At 49.6% G+C, this 21,004-nt stretch overlaps 1 protein-coding gene across 11 annotated transcripts in view; it reads right to left on the bottom strand.

Moving 5' to 3' along the window:
* Positions 1-21,004, bottom strand: part of SETDB2 (SET domain bifurcated histone lysine methyltransferase 2) — a 617,221-nt gene that overhangs the window by 112,787 nt on the left and 483,430 nt on the right. For all 11 annotated transcript variants that reach the window (XM_085621901.1, XM_085621902.1, XM_085621904.1 and 8 more), the window contains one exon: positions 16,358-16,457. In XM_085621901.1, coding sequence (XP_085478027.1) covers positions 16,358-16,457 — 100 coding nt within the window. The remainder of the gene's footprint in view (positions 1-16,357; positions 16,458-21,004) is intronic.

Here is a 21,004-nt window from a genome sequence, read left to right as displayed (position 1 = left end):
CCCTCAACATCTCGCCTCAAGCGTGCCAAGGGGGGGAGCAGGTTCCTCTCATAGCGCACAGCAGGATCCATGGATATAAAAATCCCCAAATACACAAAACCTTACTGGGCAACCTGTATCGAACATGTTCTAGGGATCGGTGGGACCTCGCCACTAAGAACGTACAAGTACGATTTGCCCCAATTAATCACAAGCCCCGAGTTCCTACCGAACGATGCGAGTACGTCACAGACCACTATAAGTGACTTCTTAGGTGAGGCAAGATAAAGCAGGATATCATCGGCATAAAGTGAAATACGGTCCTCATGATCAGGCGACCACCGAAGGCCCCGTATATCCGGGTGCCAACGTATCCACGCAGCCAACGGTTCAAGGGCGAGGGCGAACAACAGAGGCGACAGGGGGCAGCCCTGCCGAGTACCCCTTCCAAGCTGAAACGGAGCAGATGCCCGACCATTCACCACAACCTTCGCTAGTGGCCCCTCGTACAGCAACCGGACCCAACTCACAAACCCGCGACCGAAACCAAACTTGGCCAGCACGGCCCATAAGTATGCCCACTCCACCGTGTCAAAGGCCATCGTGGCATCGAGAGATGCCACAACAGCCGGTTCACGCAGCGTGCCCGCCCTGGCGATGACGCCATGAAGACGCCTAAGGTTCAATGCTGTGTTTCGGTGCGGGATAAAGCCAGATTGATCCGGGTGGACCAGATCGCCAAGTACTCTAATCAGACGGGTTGCCAGGAGTTTGGCCAGAATTTTCGGCTCAGCGTTGAGGAGTGAGATGGGCCGATAGGAGGCGCATCTATCTCGGGGCTTACCCTCTTTGTGTATGACCACGATCGACGCCAGCCGCTGATCCAACGGAAGGATCCCATCTCCCCGCGCCTCCAAGAACATGGCGCGCAGGTGAGGGGCGACCCTATCCGGGAACAGTTTGTACAGATCGATCGGCAGTCCGTTCGGTCCAGAGGCCTTACCCGAATTCAACGCGCGAATCGCCCCCGCCACCTCGTCAACCGTGATGTCGCCATCCAAATCGTCCCTATCTATGTCAGAGAGGCAGGGCAACTCGATATCACGAAGGAGATCAGACGAGTCCTCGGGCGGCCTGTCCGACACAGAGGAATAAACCCTATGAAAGTACTCCGCGAAACACTCCACAATCCCTTCAGGTTCCACAATCACCTCTCCCCCCTCTCCAATCAACTCTGGCACCACTCTATTGACCCGTTCCTTCCTGTCCAGCCACGCCAGGAGTTTCCCTGCCTTATCTCCAACATCATACAGACGGCCCTGTTGTTCCCTGCTGAGGGTCTTGGCGGCGTCCGTCACCAGGTCCCTATACTCCGCCTGCTTCAAGCAAAGCTCATGCAATGAGGACTCTGTGACCTCCTCCTCCATATCCCCTTCAAGGGCCGCAATCTCCTCCTCTACTTGCCGCACTTCGCAATCCCTCCGATTCTTGGCAGTCACCACCAGGGAGAGGGCCTCCCCCCGAAGCACGGTCTTAAAAGCTTCCCACAGCGAGATCGCCGAGTCCACAGATCCCAGATTGTCCTTAAAGTAATTATCTACCTTCTTTACCAGGGCGCTATGCATCTTGGGATCTCGGAAATACCAAGGGTTAATGGGGGCCACCCTCCCTCCTCCCTCCCGACCAAGATCCAGCCGGATCCACACTGGCGAGTGATCAGAGATACCACGTGCCATGTGCCTCGCCTCGGATATCAACGAGGCATGTGTGGCCAAAGTGAGCAGGTAGTCAATCCTGGAGAGGCTACCATGCGCCCCGGAGTGAAACGTGTATTGACTCTGTGTGGGGTGCCGGAGCCTCCAGCAGTCTATCAGGCCAAACGTGTCTAGGAGGTCTGGAAGCCATTTCTGAGCCCCCCCTGTGTCCCTGGGCGGGTATCTATCCAGCAGGCCGGAACCCACAGCGTTGAAATCCCCTCCCACTACCAGCATGCCCCCCGGGAGATTCAGCAAAGCCCTGCCCAACTCAGCAAATGTGGCGGCCTGCAGGGCCGGCGGGACATAAACCGAAACCAAAACCAAAGTCCTTCCTTCCCACCGCCCCGCCACCGCCACAAACCTCCCCCTATCGTCAACAATGGTGGAGTCCACCTCAAAAGGCAGCGAGGCTCTAACGAGGATGCCCACCCCCCTGGACCCAGAAGAGAATCCCGAGTGTGCAATGAATTTATACCCCTTCCTATTCAGGGCATAGCACGTATTGCCTATGAGGTGCGTCTCCTGCAGCAGTACAACGTCTGGCATTGAGCGTTTCAGAAATTGCAAAACAATCCCCCTCTTAATGCGATCCCCCAAACCATTAACATTCCAGCTTATAACACTTAGGCCTCTACCCCCCATCCTCAAACGGAAAGAGGCCCACCCCACACCCGAGGCGCCACCATGGAACAGCCCTGAGGATAATCATCATGCCTTGCAGAAATAAACCCCCCAACAACAAACTCAAACTCCCCATAACTCCCCCCACCCTGCACCCCTGCTGCTGCTTAAAAAGCCCCCCCAACTTGCAGTGTGCCTGTCGCCCTACAAAAACAAAAATCTACAAAAAGTACCCCAAGGGAGGAAAAGAGCACCCCTCGTCCTCCCGCAACCCTCCACAGTTACTGCACTCTATTCAAATCTACAAATATGGTCAAATCAAGTCAGGCCGGCTTTGAGTTATCAGCCCTGGCCATCCCGGCCACTGTCTCCATGCTCAGCTGTGTCGTCCCCGGTCCGTCGCCGGGGCAAGGCGTCCAGCCATTCATCGGCCATAACAGGAGAGTCAAAAAAGAATGTCCGATCTTCATGCACCACCCGTAGTCTGGCGGGGAAAAGCATGGCATACTTTAGGTCCCGCTCCCGAAGCCTTCGCTTCACCCCCAGGAAGCTCTGTCGCTGTCTCTGCACCTGCTGGGTAAAGTCCGGGTAAAAATTCACCGACGCATTCTGGAAGGGGACTGGGCCCGTCACCCTCGAAGCTTGCAGGATAGCGTCCCGATCTCGGAAATGAAAGAGCCGGGCGACAATCGGCCGCGGCGGGGCACCCGCCTTGGGCCGTCCGCCTGGCACCCTATGGGCTCTTTCCACCGCAAAAAACTTCCCAAGGCCCTTAGGCTTCAGATGGTTGAGGACCAAATCTTCCACAAGCAGGTCCGCCGAAGCCTCATCTGAGGACTCCGGGACCCCGATTACGCGCACGTTGTTGCGCCTGGACCGGCTCTCGAAGTCCTCCAGCCGGCGGGCGGCGAGGTCACTCTCGGCCCTCAGCTTCCGGACCTCGTTCTGCAGTTCCGCGACCTCATCAGTGAGGCCCGTGGTCTTGTGGTCCAGGTCCTTAACGCGCTCGTTTGTCTTGCCCAGGTCCGAGCGGATCAAGTTGACATCCACCAGGATGGCATCCACCTTATGCGCCAGGGCCTCGAATTGCCTCCCCATCGAGGTCTGCATCCCATCAAGCGCGCCCATGACATCCTGCAGGGAGAGCTCCGGGGTCCCAGGCGAGTCCTCCTTCTGGGCATCCGGCGCCTGGCTCGATCCACTCGGCGATGTCTTCAGGAGGGCGTAACGGTCCATACTATTGACTTGGGAGTACGTTCCCCGCCTGGTGGACTTAGTCTTCAACCTATCTCCTTCTGCCTTGCCCGACATAATGGACTCCAAGCAGTCCAATGCAGAGAGGACCGTCCCCTCTCAGAGAGAGGTATAAAGAGTGAGCAGGTCCGCCTTGTTCTTCCAAAATAGCCCACCGAGCGTCCCTGGGGTTATAGAACCACCCAGAGCACTACAGTATCCAGGCAGACAAAGTGAACGAAACCGAAAGTGAAAGAGCGAGGGCCTCCGTCCGGTAGTTCACACCTCACCAGGCCGTTGTTGATCAACTAGGAGTCGGGCATCCTGCCAACTCTAGCCCCTGGCATCTCCGGGAGTTAGGCCGCAATCTTTCGCCAGTCATAAGTCCGGTTCCCGGTGGGCGATCCGGTCGCGGGTAGCATCAATCGCCTCCCTGACAACTCAGCAACACGGTGCCATGCATACCATCAGGATTTGAGTCAGGATAGTCGACGGAGGGCGCGAGGGTCTCGGGAGCTCTAAGCTCACGCGGCCATCTTGGTCAAGCGCTAGGCTCCTCCTTAAATGGTTCTTGATTAGGTCCTCCACATATAGGTCCAGAGCAGGCTCCCCTACATTTTCCGGTACACCAATGATACGGACACTATTGCGCCTAGAGCACCCTTCTTGGTCGTCCAGCTTGGCCTATATTAGCTTATTGTCCTCCTCCAGCCTCCTTACTTGACGTTGTAATTCCGTTGTTTCTGTGGACAGTGTCATTGTCGTGGATTCCACTTCAGTTATTCTCTGGGACAGTTTTGAGAAATCTGCCCGTATCAGGTATATGTCTGTGGAGATCGTGCCGATGGAGGACTGGACGTGCTGTAGAGCGGCCATGAAATCCAGCAGTGTGACTGATTCTGGGCCCTGAAGTGTAGGAGCCTCTGCTTGGGTCTCTGTTGCTCGCGAGGTTTCAACTTGGTCTTTGGTGTACGCATATTTATCCAGTTTGCCGGATATTCCACCCCTCTGACCTCGTCCTCCCATCTTGGATTGCTGGTGAAGGTTTCCGATAAGCCTACAGAGAAGGGGAGGACGGTAATCACCGATGCCTGCCTGCCACCGTCTTGCGCGGCCTTTCGGGTTTCCCGCCCGCACCCCTTTTCTCGCAATGCCAATGTGTTAGTGCTGTAGAGCAAGCCTCTGCGTGTGCGGGCCAGACGGGGCGCTGTTTACCCCTGGGGCACTAGGGGCTCCCACCAAGCCGCAGGCCCACGGGCCAGTCGTGTCGCACACCTCCCAAACAGGATACACGCTGATGTGACCCAATGCGTGTCCAGGGCCCTCCAGTATTGGAATGGTATTTGAGGCCGACCTCAGCGCCGGGTTCCACCAGGGGCACTAATAAGGAGCCAGTCTGCACTGCGGGAGCTTGCGCTGTAGTCACCCCCCTCGTACCGCTCAGCAGGAATACGCCTTCGGCGTCTCTATCCAGCGTCGTCACTCCACGTTTTGTTCCCCGTCTGCCAAGCTCTGATCCGGGCCTCTGATTATGAGGGGTCTTGTCTCGCCAGGTGGAGGCTATGTGCGTCACTGCCTTGAAGCGCCAAGCGCTTATCCTGCAGTTGCCAGGTTCTCTTGTGCGTCAGGTAGTTGCCCCCGTTGCCTATCCCTTCTGTCACCACGTTATCAGTTCCCGGGGCGCCGGCACACCTGAGGCCCGTCTGGCGATTCGGCCGGTTTCGCCGATCTTTCCCGCACCAGGTGCCGAGGTACCGGGCGCCTGCCGTCGGGTTCACTAAGCCCCACTGTTCAATGCGCAGCTGTCTTGCGGCCCGTACGTCCGACCGCCGAGCGCGGCGCCCACAGCTCCTGGGTCTAGGCTCCTCCTGTGGATCTCTGCGCCGCCGATGTTCCTGCGGACGCTGGCAGAGGGAGTACTCGACTCCCCGGCTTCTTCCGGAGGCACAGGCCGTCCTGTGCCGTCACACACAGGTCGGCCGCCACAGGTTGCACGGAGCACCGCTATTTAAACCTCTGATGTTCCGATTCACGCTCCGCCTTGTGTGAGGTGGTTACCTGCAGGATTTATGTTTGGATTCGTGAGGAAGGCTCCCTCAGCGACGGAGCTCTCCTAGGCTGCGGCCATATTGCTTGGCTGCTAGCCACGCCCCCTATTTACTCCTTACTACTTTGTTATATATGTACCGTGGGACTCCCACTACGATGACGGGGAATGATTCAGGCATGTGAATCTATAAAAGAGATACCCCACTACTGGATAATTGCCAGATTTCTGATGCACTTTGACTTGATGTGCCCTGGGTCCTGGCCAATCAGGTTACCAGGGCCTGTGTTCTTTCCCAAAACTGTACAATTGTACTCACAATTGGCACCCCCTCTGGCCACACGTAAGTCCCTTGTAAAAGGTAACATGGGTACCAAGAACACTGTGATGAGGGAAGATCTCCATGGGCTGCAGCACATATTGTGCCACCTTTAGAGGTCCTGTACCTTAACATACACACACTGCATGTTTGGGTGCAGAGAAAAGTAAGGAGATGACATGGCACACATATCTATTTGCCATGCCTGCAGCCCACTGCCTATGGTATAGATAAGTCACCCACCACGCTAGCAGGGTGCACTATACCACTGGTGAGAGTACAGTTGAATGCGCACTGTACCCCTAGTGTCTAAGTCCATTCTTAGACACTGTAAATGCAGTTAATGCCATAAAGAGTATATGGTCTGGGAGTGTGTCTTTACAAACTCCACAGCACCATAATGGCTTTACTGACTTCTGGGAAGTTTGGTAGAAAACTTTTCAGCATAATAAACCCACACTGATGCCAGTGTGGGATTTATTATGCAATGCACTCAGAGGGCATTTTAGAGATGCCCCTGAAAGACAACCAGTCTCTGGTGGGTTCCCTGACTGGTAAACACCAGCCTGCCCCCACAAGACACGTTTCTGGACCCCTGGGGTGAGAGCCTTGGCTCTCTGAGTCAGAATCAAAGCCTTTCCTTGGCAGAGGTGTTCACACCTTTCCCAGGTCAGGAAGAGTCATCTGTGGCAGGGGACCTTCAAAGGCCTTGCCGCCTTTGCAATGCGTCCCCCAGCCTCTCCTGCCATCAGGAGCAGGCTCCCTTCTTGTCTCACTCCCTTTTCGGCAGAAACACAAGTGGGAAAAATTAGAACAGCCCAGAAGGTGTGCCCACCTCTGCCAACCCCATCCCTCAGGTGTGGGAGACTAGGTGAAGCCCACTCTTCAGTGCCCGCCATCTTACAGATGGCAGGCACTCTCAGATCAGCATTAGGCATTGTGCTCACCCCCCACGTGGGGTGACCTGGGATCCCCCTCAAGACTCTCGATGACGCCTGCAGCCTCAACCTGAAGGGTCACCATGACCGGAGCTGGTAAGAAAAACCCAACCCCCCGCAGCATGGGTTGCCCAACCGACGGTGTCCAGGCGTCCCCCAAGATACCAACTTTCCTCTCCAGCCGGTGGTCGCCTTCAGGAAGACCGAAGGTCTCCATTGGAAAGCACAGGGTTTCTGGTGCCCGTTTTGCACCCTGCACCTGGCCGCCCAAGTGCCACAGCTCCTGTGCTGGTCGCTGGCCCCTGCAGTGTGAACCTCAACTCCAGGAGCTTGGCTCCCACAGCGGAGTGGCCTCCTCGTCAGCAGACCCTAACCGAAGGCCCCCTTAGCCTAATTGACGAACATTGGGCCCCTGCACTCTGCACCCGGTCGCTCCTGTGCTGCTGGTGCTGCAACTGGAGTGCCCCCCTAGGCCTTGGGGGACCTAGGTCCTAACCTCCATAGCCATGCTGAAACTTTTCAAACACTCACCCCCAGTCACAGATCTAGGTTTAATCCATTGTTCTTTTGATCACTATGCCATCCCAGTTTGTACCCAGCCATATGCAAATCAGTCTTGATCCTGTTTCTCATGGGAACAGTCCAGGCCGAACTGATAGGCCAGGTCCTCCATGGACCGGAAACAAGCATCCTAGGACCAGTTTCGGGGTATTACCCCTCATCAGCCAGGCTAGTTTTCAGACACCAGCAAAAGGTCTCCGGCATTGCTCAATCTCAACATGTGCAAATAAGGTATTTGAAGATTGGGGTGTTGAACCCAACCAGTGTACAGGGACAGCAGATCCATTCTATGAGGGAAGGAAGAGGGAGCAGACTGCTGAGTTTCTACAGATCAGCACATCAAATTCTTCTTGCCCCTGGAGAGATCAGAATCAGCTGTGCAGAGATCTTCTTAAACCATCTGTAGAACCTTTAAGAGCAGAGGGGTTGGAGGTAACATGTACGGCAGACCCTGCAATAAGCTGAACGTGAAGGCGTCTTCTAGGGAACCATGTATAGGAAAATGCAGGGCACAGAAGAGCCCTGTGGTAAAGAGATCTGCAAAGGGATACATCAATCTGATGAAGATCATGACTTTCACTTTGGGATTAAGCTCTCATTCATGGTCCTCTAATGTGAAGTGACTTATGGTATCTGTCCTCACTTTCACAGTGCCCGTCAGATGGGCTGCCAAGAGAAAATTACTCCTGCAGAAGCCACTGCCACAGATGTAAGGTTTCATAACATATGGTCCAAGAATCCACACTGCCCCCTCTGTTCCTATAATTGAGGATGGTGGTGTGGCCCAAAGGATCAAATGACACTCCCCAAAAATGGTTGGGAGATAAGCCATATGGGCACGACACAGTGCCTGCAACTCTAGCACAATAATGTGCAGCCATAGCTAGGATGTGGCCCACTGTGCTGTCTTCTCCCATAGATGAAGTCCCAGGTCAACAAGGACTTCATTACATCGGTGGACTGCGACTGCAGACTAACAAAAGAACATCCAACATGAGGGTAGAGGGGCACATCCAACGATGAAGATTCAAGAAGACATGATGGAAGATCTCTGAATCAGCCCCTGATGCTGGAGCTACTGTCTTTCTAGGCACCGCCGAAGGGCACAATAAGACAACAGACTGGGGAACTACAGAACTGGGATCAAAGGGATCCTATCTTTAATATTGCCAATTTACTTAGAAGAAGAAAAGACTCTCAAGCAAATCGTGTCCAACCCCACACCAACAAACCACACCCTCTGAGTGGGAATGAAGTGGGATTTCTGAAGTTTCTGAAGATAAGCCTCTACCATGGCATTGATGTTGAAGACGACTCATGGAGCAGTCATAATACCAAAGGGTAGTACCAAGAATTGATAGTGCAGTGACCCCACTGTGAGACGCAGGTAACATCTGTGAGCAGAAAGGACTGTGAGATGAAAACAGGTGTCACAGAGATACAGGGCCAATATATATTTCTACATATTGATGACCAAAAGGTCTGGCTGTAAGACATGATTTTGAACTCCAGTGAAGCAAAGATATTTAAGAGTATGAGGGCCAAAAAGCCTGTCAGACTCCTGCACTTCGTGGGACCAAAGAGGTAAAGGGAGTAAAATCCTATGTGTCTCTCCTCAAAGGACTTCTTTTTGTAACAGGGCAAGAAGTTCCACCTCCCCAATCAAGGCATGCACTGGACAGCACTTCCTTCCCCAGCTAACAGAAGCTGGTTGTTAAAAGAGGAGAATCAAAGTGGTTTTGAAGAGGCAGATACAGCGGAAGACGGTGGAGACTGGATTTCCTGCGGCAAAAGAGCCTTAGGTCGACCTCTGCCACAAGCTGATGTTGGGTCACTACAGACTGTGAAGTCTGCTGTTTCTGCCGGGGTTGAATCCTGGTAAAGCCCTAAAAACAACAGTACTGTTGGTGAAATTCTTCGAATAGGGAAGCAATGTCCAGCAACCAATCCTTGGCGAGGGTGTTTTTAAATATTTCTAGGCCTCCCTCGATCTTATTGCTAAATAGCCTCCAACCATTTACGGACATGATCATTACAGCTGCCTGGAAATCGACAGAGAGCTGATGGAATGCAATCCGGTATACAATCGTAGTGAGACCCATGGAATCAAGTTTTTTGGTCTCATTCTGGGGGAGCAATGGTGGGGGTGCTGGGTGTAAGCTTGCAGATAATGCCAGAAGCACCTAACTCTCAGGAGAAGAATGTACTGCTAAGAACATGGGTTTGGAAAGCACATGTCAATAAGCCAAGCAATCTATCTGAGCTGAATAAGCAAGGTACATTTCCTCCGGGGAGGCCTATGATCTCGGGTATAGGCAACTCCACGAAGCACATCTCAGAATATATCTATGTTTTCTTACAGCTGCTAGTTCGCAACCTGCCCTCATATTTGAGGGACACTAGTGATCTCCTGAACAAACTGGAGGATATAGAGTGGGTGGAAGACTTTAAATCTGTTACACTGGATGTCTGCTCTCTGTACACCAGAATACCCTTGGAGAAGGGAATACAATCTCTGTCAGCCACCTTAATCTAAGAGAGATGCAACACTTTTTGAACACACAGAGATGTTACTATATTTAACATGTTTCATTTTGGAGAACAATGTTTTCCTACATCATGGAAATTGGTATAGACAGGCTAGGGGCGTCGCCATGGGTTCCAAATGTTCCCTATCATATGCGAACCTGTACATGTGCATTTTTGAACATCATCATCTATGGGCAGGCGGCCCACCAAAGGTTACCGAACTGATGGAACTGATTGAACAATGGAGAACAAGTCCAGACGTAACCAAATTAGCAGCCCACCTGAGGGTCCACCGGCCAGGGAGGGGATTGCATTTTCGTGGAACGTAAGAAAACCTGGTCAGGATGTTAAGTTAATTGCCCATGTTTCTTGAAGAAGTAGAATATGATGGGAGTCAACAAACGTGCTTCACTCAGGGTCTTGGAGTTTGTTATCAAATACATATGGTTGATGTCTTTAACAAACTGTGTAGATCTGACTTATCATAATACCATTTTTTAAATATCAAGTAATTATGAGCACCAGTCAAGTTCAAAAATGTTTTGCCTGTTAACGTATGTTCCAACTGGGGGTTTGGGATCTATCCATTCCACTATTTTCCCTGCTTTATTTCATCTATTGACAACAGCACAACATGGGTGCCATTTTAAGAGAACACACACACAAACACACACACAAACACACACACCCCCCTTTCTATTGCTTTTTCTCGTATCGGACAGGTTTATAAACAGGACGTGTGCTGACGGATTTGGCGGCTACACTTGCCAGAAAAGGACAGGCAGAGTACAGGTTAGTCTTCCTGAGTTTAACTTTACTATCTTCTATGAGCCTTTCTTTAACTAACATAGCTTTTGGCTTATAGTGTACACCGTACAATTAACACGTGGGGTACACCTATCCTATACTGTTTCCATGAACATGATGGGAAGGCGGTGTTGAAGTTCGTCTTTCCTTTCTCTCGTTTTCTTGCCTAACAGGGACAAGGTCCTAGGGGATCGTTTTGGCCACTTTACAGGTTAAAGAGGTTCTACACACGTGAATCAGGTCAGTCTTCCTAAGTCCGTTTTTCTAATCGTTCTTGAGCCCTTTTTTCAGTCCTAACCACAATGACTATTGACTCGTAGCATAACCCTTTCTCTTAACTTGAGAGGCACATTCACTCTTTTACTATTTTGTTAAATACGCTGAAAATACATCGATGATGCTTGCTTCTCTTTCTGTTCTTCTTCTTTTGATTACAGGGACCCGTCTAGGTCCTGAACATTTGTGATATATCCACACTAACTTTTGATTATATTCTTTATCCATGAATGAAGTTCTTGTCCAATTGTATATGACATTTGGATCAACTGGTGTTGCCCAGTTTGAATAAAATATGATTTACTGCTAGTCATGTACACTTGGCAACACTAAGTACCTTCTTACATATGTAGCCCAACAGCTCATATTATAGACTCAATGTGTGTTATGGGGCACAGTTATTTTCATTATGTTTTCCTTTTTGTTTAGCCTACTTGGAGCCCCTTTTTCTTTGCACTTGGATCGGAGTAAACATTCTGCAAAACAGAATACCATTTCTCTTGCCTAAGTGGACGATTTGGGTTCTGGTATGTAAGTGTCTTTCTTCAGTTTTTCAAGATCTCATGGGGTTTTTGGCTACAGTGACATTGTACTTTACTTACTAGATTTGCTTTTTTCTTTGTATTTATAAATCAGCCATAACTTGTAATGTGAGACTGCCACATGAATTGCCTCCTCAAATTAAATATTCTTCTTATCTATCTCTCGCAAATGACAACCTTTGAACTTTTTGAGGCTAGACGACATAATTATACTATTTCGTGTTCTATTCTCACAGGTGGTGGAACGTTTCTTCACTCTTCTCTAGACTTTAATCTGGAGTAATATATGTAAAGGCTCTCTTCACTGCACTTCACGATTCTGCACTATGCATGTGACACGCCTATGATTCACGATCTTGGGTTTGGCTTCTTCTTGCTATGACTTTCTTTTGACGCTCTTTATAGACACTTTTTACAACCATATCTATGTGACACCAACGTTTTAAAGTACTACAATTAATGACTATGCGCCAATAGGGACTCATCCTATACTTTACAGTCTATATCTTTGATCAAAATGTAAATGTTCCTCAATTTATGTTTATTAATGTTATACAGCCTTGAAAAAGTCACCCTGTTATGAAACACGTGTTGGCTGTTACCAAAGTATTGAAAACTAGATAGATGTAACATGTTCATCATTATATTTAGGCTGTCATCAGTGTTTTGAGAACTGGATGGATGTATCCTGTTCATCAATGTATTGAAAATTGAATAAAAAGACCTCAGAAAGAAGACTAACTGAAAATATTGGTACTAAGCTTCATCCTTACTAAAGAAAATCTCTTCCTCTACAGACATTTCCTTATTGGGGGGATACTAGTTACTTTGTTTATACTTTAAGTGGAGTGCTGGGGTATTCCTTTTCAACATAATCTATCTCAACTGCCGCTCCCAAAAAGGGCTTTCCTGAAGAAACCAATATGAGTGAACAGCTTCTGGATTAAAAGGCTTAAGAATATCAGGGCACACTAAGATGGCTCCAGAATTTCAGGCATGATGTTAATTTTGGTTTTGAAGTTGCTAATTCAATACAAGCCTCCACTACTTCAAATACTACACACATAGCTGAACATACTGCCTCCAAAGAAACGTTAAATGCTATGGCATTTGTAATAGGGTGGACAGGATATCTATCACATTTGAGTCCCGTCTACCAAACTAGAAATCATGCCCTTATTTTTATTTGTAAAAGACAAACCTATAGTATTGACCCTACGTTAATACTTTGTTGTTTTGTTACTAATGCATGCTTTCTTCTTCTCTGCACATACTAGTTCTTCAAGTGAGGCCACTGATCCATTACCTCCTGCAGAAAACACTCAATATGTGGAGGGTCGGTAGATGGAGCCAGAAACTAAACATTTATGTTTTGGAAACTGGATTTGGCACTCAAGATTTTAAGGAAGAAACGGGCTTCGAGGAACTGCACTGCTGAGTCTCTAAGTGGTCTCAAAAGCAGGGTCATATGCTCAAGGAAGAAGAGGACAATTCCTACTTGTGGCATTTTTGGGTTATTACAGGAGGACCCCTTGGGGTGTAGTTCCCGGTCAAGAGAATTACCCAAGGGAGAGATAGGAGATGGTTTTTGGGTGTCCTTAGGGGCCATTGCCAAGAACAACCTGGCCTCTCACTCCCGGATGGCCTTTGAGTACATGGAAGTGCAGACGTTTCAGGCCAAGAGGTCATGGTTGGGCCCAGGACACCACATGCAGCTGTCATTGGATGGGTAAAAACATATCATTTCAACACTGCCGGTAAGAATTGAGCCATGAGACATTAGAGGGTGACAATAAACCCAGTCACATTTGAGACCGATAAGATTTGTTTTGGGTAGACTCAGAAGAACTCTGGAACTGCATCAGTTAGGAATGGGAAACAGGAACTGACACCAGCACTTCAGACGACACAATATATAGCCCGGTGTGCGGCCGGAGCCACAGCTTAACAAACTGTTTATCATCTGGCAACATTAAAAAGCTACTGCGGGGGTAAGGTTTTCAGCATCCAGCCTAGTGCATGGAGGATATTTATATGGCTAGGAATCTGCAGGAAGAAACATCTGTCAGAAATCTTATCATTCACTTATTCACCCACCACCTTTTACTATTGTCTCTCTGCCTTCTATAACGTTGACATTATTGATTATTTGACGGTGTTTGCTTCATAAATAGATTTTAAGTTTTTTGAATTGTAATTTATTCACTTATTTATATATAATTATGGAAACTTCATATAGCGCTGGATGCGGCCTTGTGGCTACTTCAAAGTGCTGCATTTCAAAATAAAAGTCCATCACTTTGGAGTAATAGAAGTCCAACATTTTACAGGCATGAGTCTATTCACCATTTCTCACTCACTGCTAATAATGAGTAATAATCTAGTCAATGGCTAGCTTGACAAACTTCAGTTTTAGGGTTTTCGTTAACTGTAGAAAAAGGAGTTCTTACTGAAGGTTGGATTAACTATGTACAACAGTATTTGACCTGGAACTTCCTGCAAGTTTTAGTCCTTGAAGGATTGTTCAGCGATGCAATGTGATGTGGCTAACCAAATCCCTGGTTGGGATGTATGGGTAGTCTTCAACTTTGAAATACTGAACTTTGTATAATCACATACTCCACACATGTTCTGTGAAATACAAACCCTCTCTATGGACTGGTCTATTGCAAATTCATTAATGCTTTTATTTGTTTCTGTCTTGGATTAAGACAGATTGGATAAGGTGCATTGAGTAACACTACTAATGGGCCAACTACTGCAGGTAAACCTATGTATAGACCCGGCTAATTACAGTGAACAATTGGGCACCCAATGTGTTGTTGTTAAGAACAGAGGACTGGTGCTTTGGACAGATCGGAGGTTATGCTGGTAGGTAGCTGCCTCTGGAATTTATGGGAGGGGACAAAATAGCACTTTGGACAACAAAGTATGAGATTATTCTGGAGTATATAATCCTGAAGACATTATTGAATTCTCGCATTATTGCTATAAAAATGAATGGGTCATTACTAAAAGAAAATACCAGTGAAAATTCAATAAGGCTTTTCATTTAAACCCAATAGTCTAAGACCTCAGAAAGGTTCCAGGGGAATCAACATTCATGATATACCTTGAGAGTTAGGCAGACTGTGTAGAAATGTCAAACAGAGTGAAGAAATTACATTCTGATACTTCTCTTTCCTGTTGTGAGAGAAAGGTATTTCAAATCTTGGTCCCCAGGGCCTCATTGAGGCTCAAGGAAGGGGGCTGCATACCCCTCTCCTCCCCTTTCAAATGGTGCTGGGACCCGGGGATGGGGTTCCTCGGGCCATGATCTGCCCAGGGAGGGGGACTGTGCCCTCAATCCCCAATTATAAAATCTTTTCCCCGGAGAATGGGCTCCCCGGGGCATCAAAGGAGCTTGGGAAGCAGGGTTGTGTTCCACCCTCCTCTTTTGTACACGGCAACCTTTTTTCTCTTTTTAATATGCCACGGTTCTGTTGCCGTTCTGAAGGACTCTTGTAGGATTACAGCTTTGAAAACATTTCTTTTTTTGGCATCAAGGTGGGGGTAGAGGCCCTCTGGGAGTCATCCATAAGAGCTAGGTATCCCTATCCTGGTCCTTTATATCTTAAAAAAAAAAAAAAAAAGAATCTCAGGGCAGGGAACCCAGTCCCCAGGTACTGTAATGGCTGCATGGAACATTTTATCTCATGTTGCAGCAGTCAATCCTGCGAGAGCGAATTGGTCAAGCTGATTAAGCCAATCAGAACACACTATTTCTAAAAATAGGGTTTAAACGTCTCTCACGAGAGTCCCTCAAATCCAACCGTCCAGATATACAAATATATTTGATCCTTAATTTCTTTAAAACCACTCAACGGATTTACACCAAATCACCAAAAGCACGCTTTCTGGACCAAGATGTAGCTTCCTGCCAAATTTGGTGTAATTTAGTTTAGCAATTTCTGCCATATTGCATTCCAAAAAAGTCTAAGGGATTTTAGGGACCCCCCCCCTTTTCTCAACACCGCTTGAAAGATCATCCCAAAACATTCTATGAAGAAACTTGTCAAAAAAGAGCACTTTTGTGGGAAAGTTTTGTGAAGCAGGTTAAAAAGTCCAGGAAAGGAGAAAAAACATAGCAACTAGTTTAACACTGACTCCAGTTCTTATTCCCCATTTGTTAGACGCTAACCCATAATGGGTCAGCATCCCATCATCCCAGGAGAACCCAATACCCATAGCGTATGAACATAGTGGTGAGTGCATACCAATGCAGTCCCTTTCATTGCATAATCTGGGCCCATGTGGTCATATTGTTCTATACCTCCTGATTATTTTGGCGTTAGGAAAAAATATTTACACATTATGAATAAGGCCACATCAGTGTACTCCCTGAATTCTGTCAAAGAGGAAAAGTTAAGAAAATGTGTTTAAAAAATGTCAAACAATTCTCTGCAGCAAAAATAAAGTGGAAGAGGCCGTCTCCTGAAGTGGACGAGGTCAAAACTTAAGACAACAATGCAAGACACTGTCACTGAGACTGGCAGAGTGTAAAGGAACAGATAAATGACATACAAATGCAGGAATCATGAGAAGCAGTAATTATGCTGTCCAAAATAGTGCGTCTATAGTACTGAGAATTTTCTAATTAATTGTTAATATTACCAATACTGAGTAGAAGAAAACAAAATTAAAGATGACAAAAGAGAAAGGCAATGGTATTTCAACATGTATGTATACAACATGTTATGCCCACCTACATTTGTCTTTAGCTGCCACTTTGGTTAGTTTAGCTTTTGAATGCTTGATTGGATAACTTTCCTCTTCGGAGCTAATAACATTCTTTGATGCGGCTGCTCTCTGAAACATAAATAACACAGAAAAGTACTAACTACGTAAGTTTATCATATAAATTCACAACATCTTCAATCACACGCATATGCACCACCATCGGGCATAAAGATTCATAAACCGACTAGAACCAATGCAAAGTGCATAAACAAGCTCTGGTCAGGGTCAACAGAAGTGATAGTACCATACTCATGGTGCATACCTCCCACTGTACAACAAATACATTTGAGTTAATCTATTTTTATTTCACAAGTCTGACCATCGGAGTTCTGCAACATGCCTGTAAAGTAAGTTTTTTTTTTGTAACTCTTTATTTCACAGTGCTCCGTCAACAGTACATGGAGGACACATCACACAGTATATCATCAATCAGTAGGTCATAATTACAGTGGTCAAATCAACTATCAACTGGCGGAATCTTCGTAACAAAGTTATATCAATTTTTCCTTCGTATAACGAAATATCCCTTCTTACACAACCGATTATCCTGCTAATCTCCTCAAACCATGCCCATTTACATGGGCACCTTCTACTTGTAAGATTGTTCGGCCCACCAGCACCAAGCCAAATCTGTTTCCCAGTCAGCCACCCTAGTTGGAGAGGCCACTCCTCAGCACCTTGTTATATTGGGCCCTGTCACCACCGCTGCCAATGTCAACCATAACTTTTTATATCTAGGCTAAGTCTCTTCCCCAGGGATAAGCAACAAATACCCATTTTGCTTCGAGAGGGACCTCCAACCTTACCACCTCTGCCATGATTCTCCCTATCTCGGACCAGTATCTGAGAATCAATTGAAATTTCCATAGCAGGTAATAAATGGTCCCCTCTTGCCCACAGTTCTGTTGGCACAATGCTTTTTCAGCTTGTCTCAGATGATGTAGCAGTGGTCTGGGGTAGTATATTCTATGTAAAATCTTCAGCTGAATCAGCCAGAGGCAGGAGCGTATGGCCACCTCTCTCGGGCCCTGTATAGCTATCACCCAGTCCTCATCATCGACTCGGCCAAGATCATTCTCCCATGTCATCCTCAGTGACCAAAGCGGATCTAGAGAGTTGTTCACCAGTTTTTTATAGATGCGTGATATCGCCTTGTCAGCTAGTGGGTCTGTCAACAGCCGATCTTTCAGAGGGGCCGCCTCGACCAACTCCTCCACCTCACGGATTTAACCCAGAAGTGTGTGTCCCAACTGTAAGTATCGAAGCCACTCTCCTCCTCCAGGTCGTATTCCTATAGTAAAGTAGCAAACGTGATATAAGCTTGTCCCCTCCACACGTCACCAAATCTTTGAAGGCCAATCAGTTCCCATTTGTCAAAAACCCACATGCTCTCCACTCTGCAAAGAAGATCACTATCCCAGAGCGGTTAATCTACCCTCTTAATCCAATAATTTTGTGGCCTCCCGCCATGCCCTTACCACTGTTTGCATATGTACAGGCAGACCCCTTTCCCTCTTCCTGTGGTACAGTAGCGGGGGATAGCCCCTGGCGCCCATAGCTATTCTGTTTACTTTATAGGCCGGGTCTGCCCAGTCCCCAAACACCCAGTCGTTCACCGTAACCAACTGAGCAGCCAAAGAGTATTTCTTAATATCAGGGACCACCAGTCCCCCATTGCCGACCCCTCACTGCAGCCTGTTCAGGGCTATAGGGAAGCATCAACAGGGCATAACAGGGACCGCAGTTCAGCATTTACCTTTTGAAAAAAGGCTTCTGGAATTGGAAAGGGAGTATTCTGCAAAATATATAGCAACTGTGGTAGCATCATCATTTTAAATATGGTAGCACAGCCCATTAATGAGAGCGGAAGTGTCCGCCAGTGCTGGTGATCCCTACTGAATCTGTCCAATTAAACGGGCAGGCTTTGTGCATAGAAGATTTGGCCCTTCTGGTCACATACACCCTATTTAAACCCAGTCATCTCAATTGGGACTTTGCATCTAGACGTCAAGCAAGGTATTCCCCCACCAGAGGGAACAGCAGGGACTTGTCCCAGTTTATAGGATATCCAGAATAATTCCCAAATATGCGGAAGCTCTGGGGGGCGTGGCTTCGGGGCCAAGCATGGTGGACGCGTCTCTGTAGAGCTCCGCTAGCCCATGCCTTCTCAAAGCCATTATCCTGCCATTATACAGACCTCAGATGCTGTCGCTGCGGGGCACTCCGTGCGGAACACACCGGGTCCCCCGAGACGGAGTTTAGTGGCAGCGATGAGCCGGGGTCGAGCAGCTGCGGCCGTGAGCTGGGGCCGCTTGAGGACGTGCTGGGTAGGCCGGGCCATGGCCGCCGATCGCTGTGGGCCGCTTGAGGAGACCTTGCTGTGGCGGCCGCCCTCGCCCTGTGGGGCCCCGGGTCGGTGCTTGAAGATGACCTGGGGCTGAGGTGCGACAGTCGGTGTGTGGACTGTGCTGGCTGCCTGCATCGTCGCCGCAGCGCCATCATTGCGGGCCCATCCCCCCGCCTCCTGAGCAGTGGTAAGTGCGTCGTGGAGACCCCGTGCCTAGTGGAGTTCCAGGCGGGGCCCTGGGTTCTGTGGCTGCCCGCATCGCCTCCGACTAACCTGCTGCGCCGGGGATGGGCTGATCTGCACCCGGTGCCGACACCACCACTGCTGCGAATTTGAGCCGGGTGAGGGGCCGAGTAGCCTGAGCTGCGGCAGCAACTATCTGTGGACCACCCTGAGAGACTTCGCCGAGGCGGCCGCCTCTCTTCTGTGGTGCTGGTGCCAACCTGTGGCTGAAGGGGCCTGCCTACGAGTGGATCCAGCCAGTGGCCTGACCCTTCTGTGTGGCGCCCCTACTGTGGACCCCTCCGTCCCACTTCCCAAGCGGTGGCGGCGCGGAGGCCCTGTGGACTCGTGGTTCTCCCGCCAGCTGCGCACAGTCCCGGTGCATACCAAAGACTGCCATCCCTGTGGCTGGGGTCGCTGGCGAGGGGCCTGGACTCCGTGGCTGCCCGCACATCTTGGACATATCTGGTACGCTGGAGAGGACGGGCGGGCCTGCCCTGGGGCTCCCGTGGGTGTGTGGAGGCCTGATATCGATGACCGCAGCCACCCACTCACCCGAGCAAGGAACCATTCTGCGGCAGCCGTGCTGCTTTGGTGGCCGGTCCTCCCCGGACTGCCTGGATCCCCAGAGCGCATTTCCAGCAGCCTGCCGTTGGGCCAGTGATTCCCCCTGGCGGTGGGTAGCGGTGCCCCGGGGGGTGAGCCGGGGTGACTGGGTTCTGTGCCCGGGTTGCAGCTCTGACCTAATTGAGAACACTGGAAGAGCTGGGGGTATACACCAGGGCCAGACCTGGTGCTGGGTGGCTTCGCACCATTCGCTGAAGCCCTCATCTTCCCGTGGAGGCTTTTCCTTTCATACTTACCTGTTGCAGCTGTCGATCTGGAGCTGGTCCCTCGGTCCGCTCCTCCATTTTGCCATGGGCAAAGACAAACACGGGCCGGCGCCCCCTAAACAGAACACCATGGATCACTACACCACCGCTCCCACTGGGAAGGAGGTTGCTGAGGGCCTGGCCTCCGACACGGCGACGCTGCTCGCGGCGATCAGCCAGTCACGGACTGCACTCGATCGGGGCTGTTGGTTCCGAGGTGTTGTTTCTCCGTCAGGATCTTCGGAAGGCGGTCAACCGAATCACCGAGGCGGAGACCAGGGTCTCCACGGTGGAGGACACTGTATCCACCCTCCAGAAGAAGGTGGACAAACTCACCATAGTCTCACAGGAGCTGGCGTCACGAGTCGAGGATGCTCGGCGCAACAATATTCGCCTGGTGGGCTTCCGGGAGGGCTGTGAGGGTACTTCTATGGACGATTTCCTCTCTGGTTGGCTTATGGCGCTGCTACTGCCCAAGGCCATGTCTCCATTTTCGTGATCGAGAGGGCCCACCCTGCCTTGAAGATGTCACCCGGGAAGCACCAGAGGCCTGTGATCGCCCGGCTTCTCAACTATGCCGACCGTGATGTGATCCTCCGCTATGCCCGGCTCCATAAGGACAAAATGGCTTTTGATTCTTATCCCATCATGGTCTTCCCTGACTACACCAGGCTGGTGCAGCAGCAACGTCAGTCCTTTGTTGCGGCCAAGCGACGTCTTCGGGAGCTGAACCTATCCTACGCGTTGCTGTTTCCCGCCAGGATGAAAGTGATATATAATACCAAGACTCTCTTCTTTGACTCCCCGGAGGAGGTCTTCGCTTGGACAGATGAGAAACGCCTCAGCTTGATTCGGACTCTTCGCAGGGCAGGAATGAGATGCTACAGCAAGGCGCCATAGATCCCGCTCTAATTGGCGAGCCCAAGGTCAATCGGGCACTGCTGACTGAGATCACCCTGGCCAGAGGACATATCCTGTTTTTCTTCTACTGCAGGGCACAGTCTGGAAGCTGTAGTTCCCTGGTGGGTTGTATCTGATCCTGGCATGCTGGGGTCTTCCTCACCTGCTCTGAGAGGCGTCGGACGTTGTACGCCCTAGACGTTTTGGGTAATGTTGGGTGATGTTGGGTGGGGTGGGTATCCATTTGGGGAACTGCTTGGGTCATCACGTTTGGG

The sequence above is a fragment of the Triturus cristatus genome, chromosome 8 (assembly GCF_964204655.1).
Source record: "Triturus cristatus chromosome 8, aTriCri1.1, whole genome shotgun sequence".
Taxonomy (NCBI): Eukaryota; Metazoa; Chordata; class Amphibia; order Caudata; family Salamandridae; genus Triturus; species Triturus cristatus.
The sequence above is the reverse complement of the archived record's forward strand: the minus strand, read 5'-3'. Positions and strand labels throughout refer to the sequence as shown.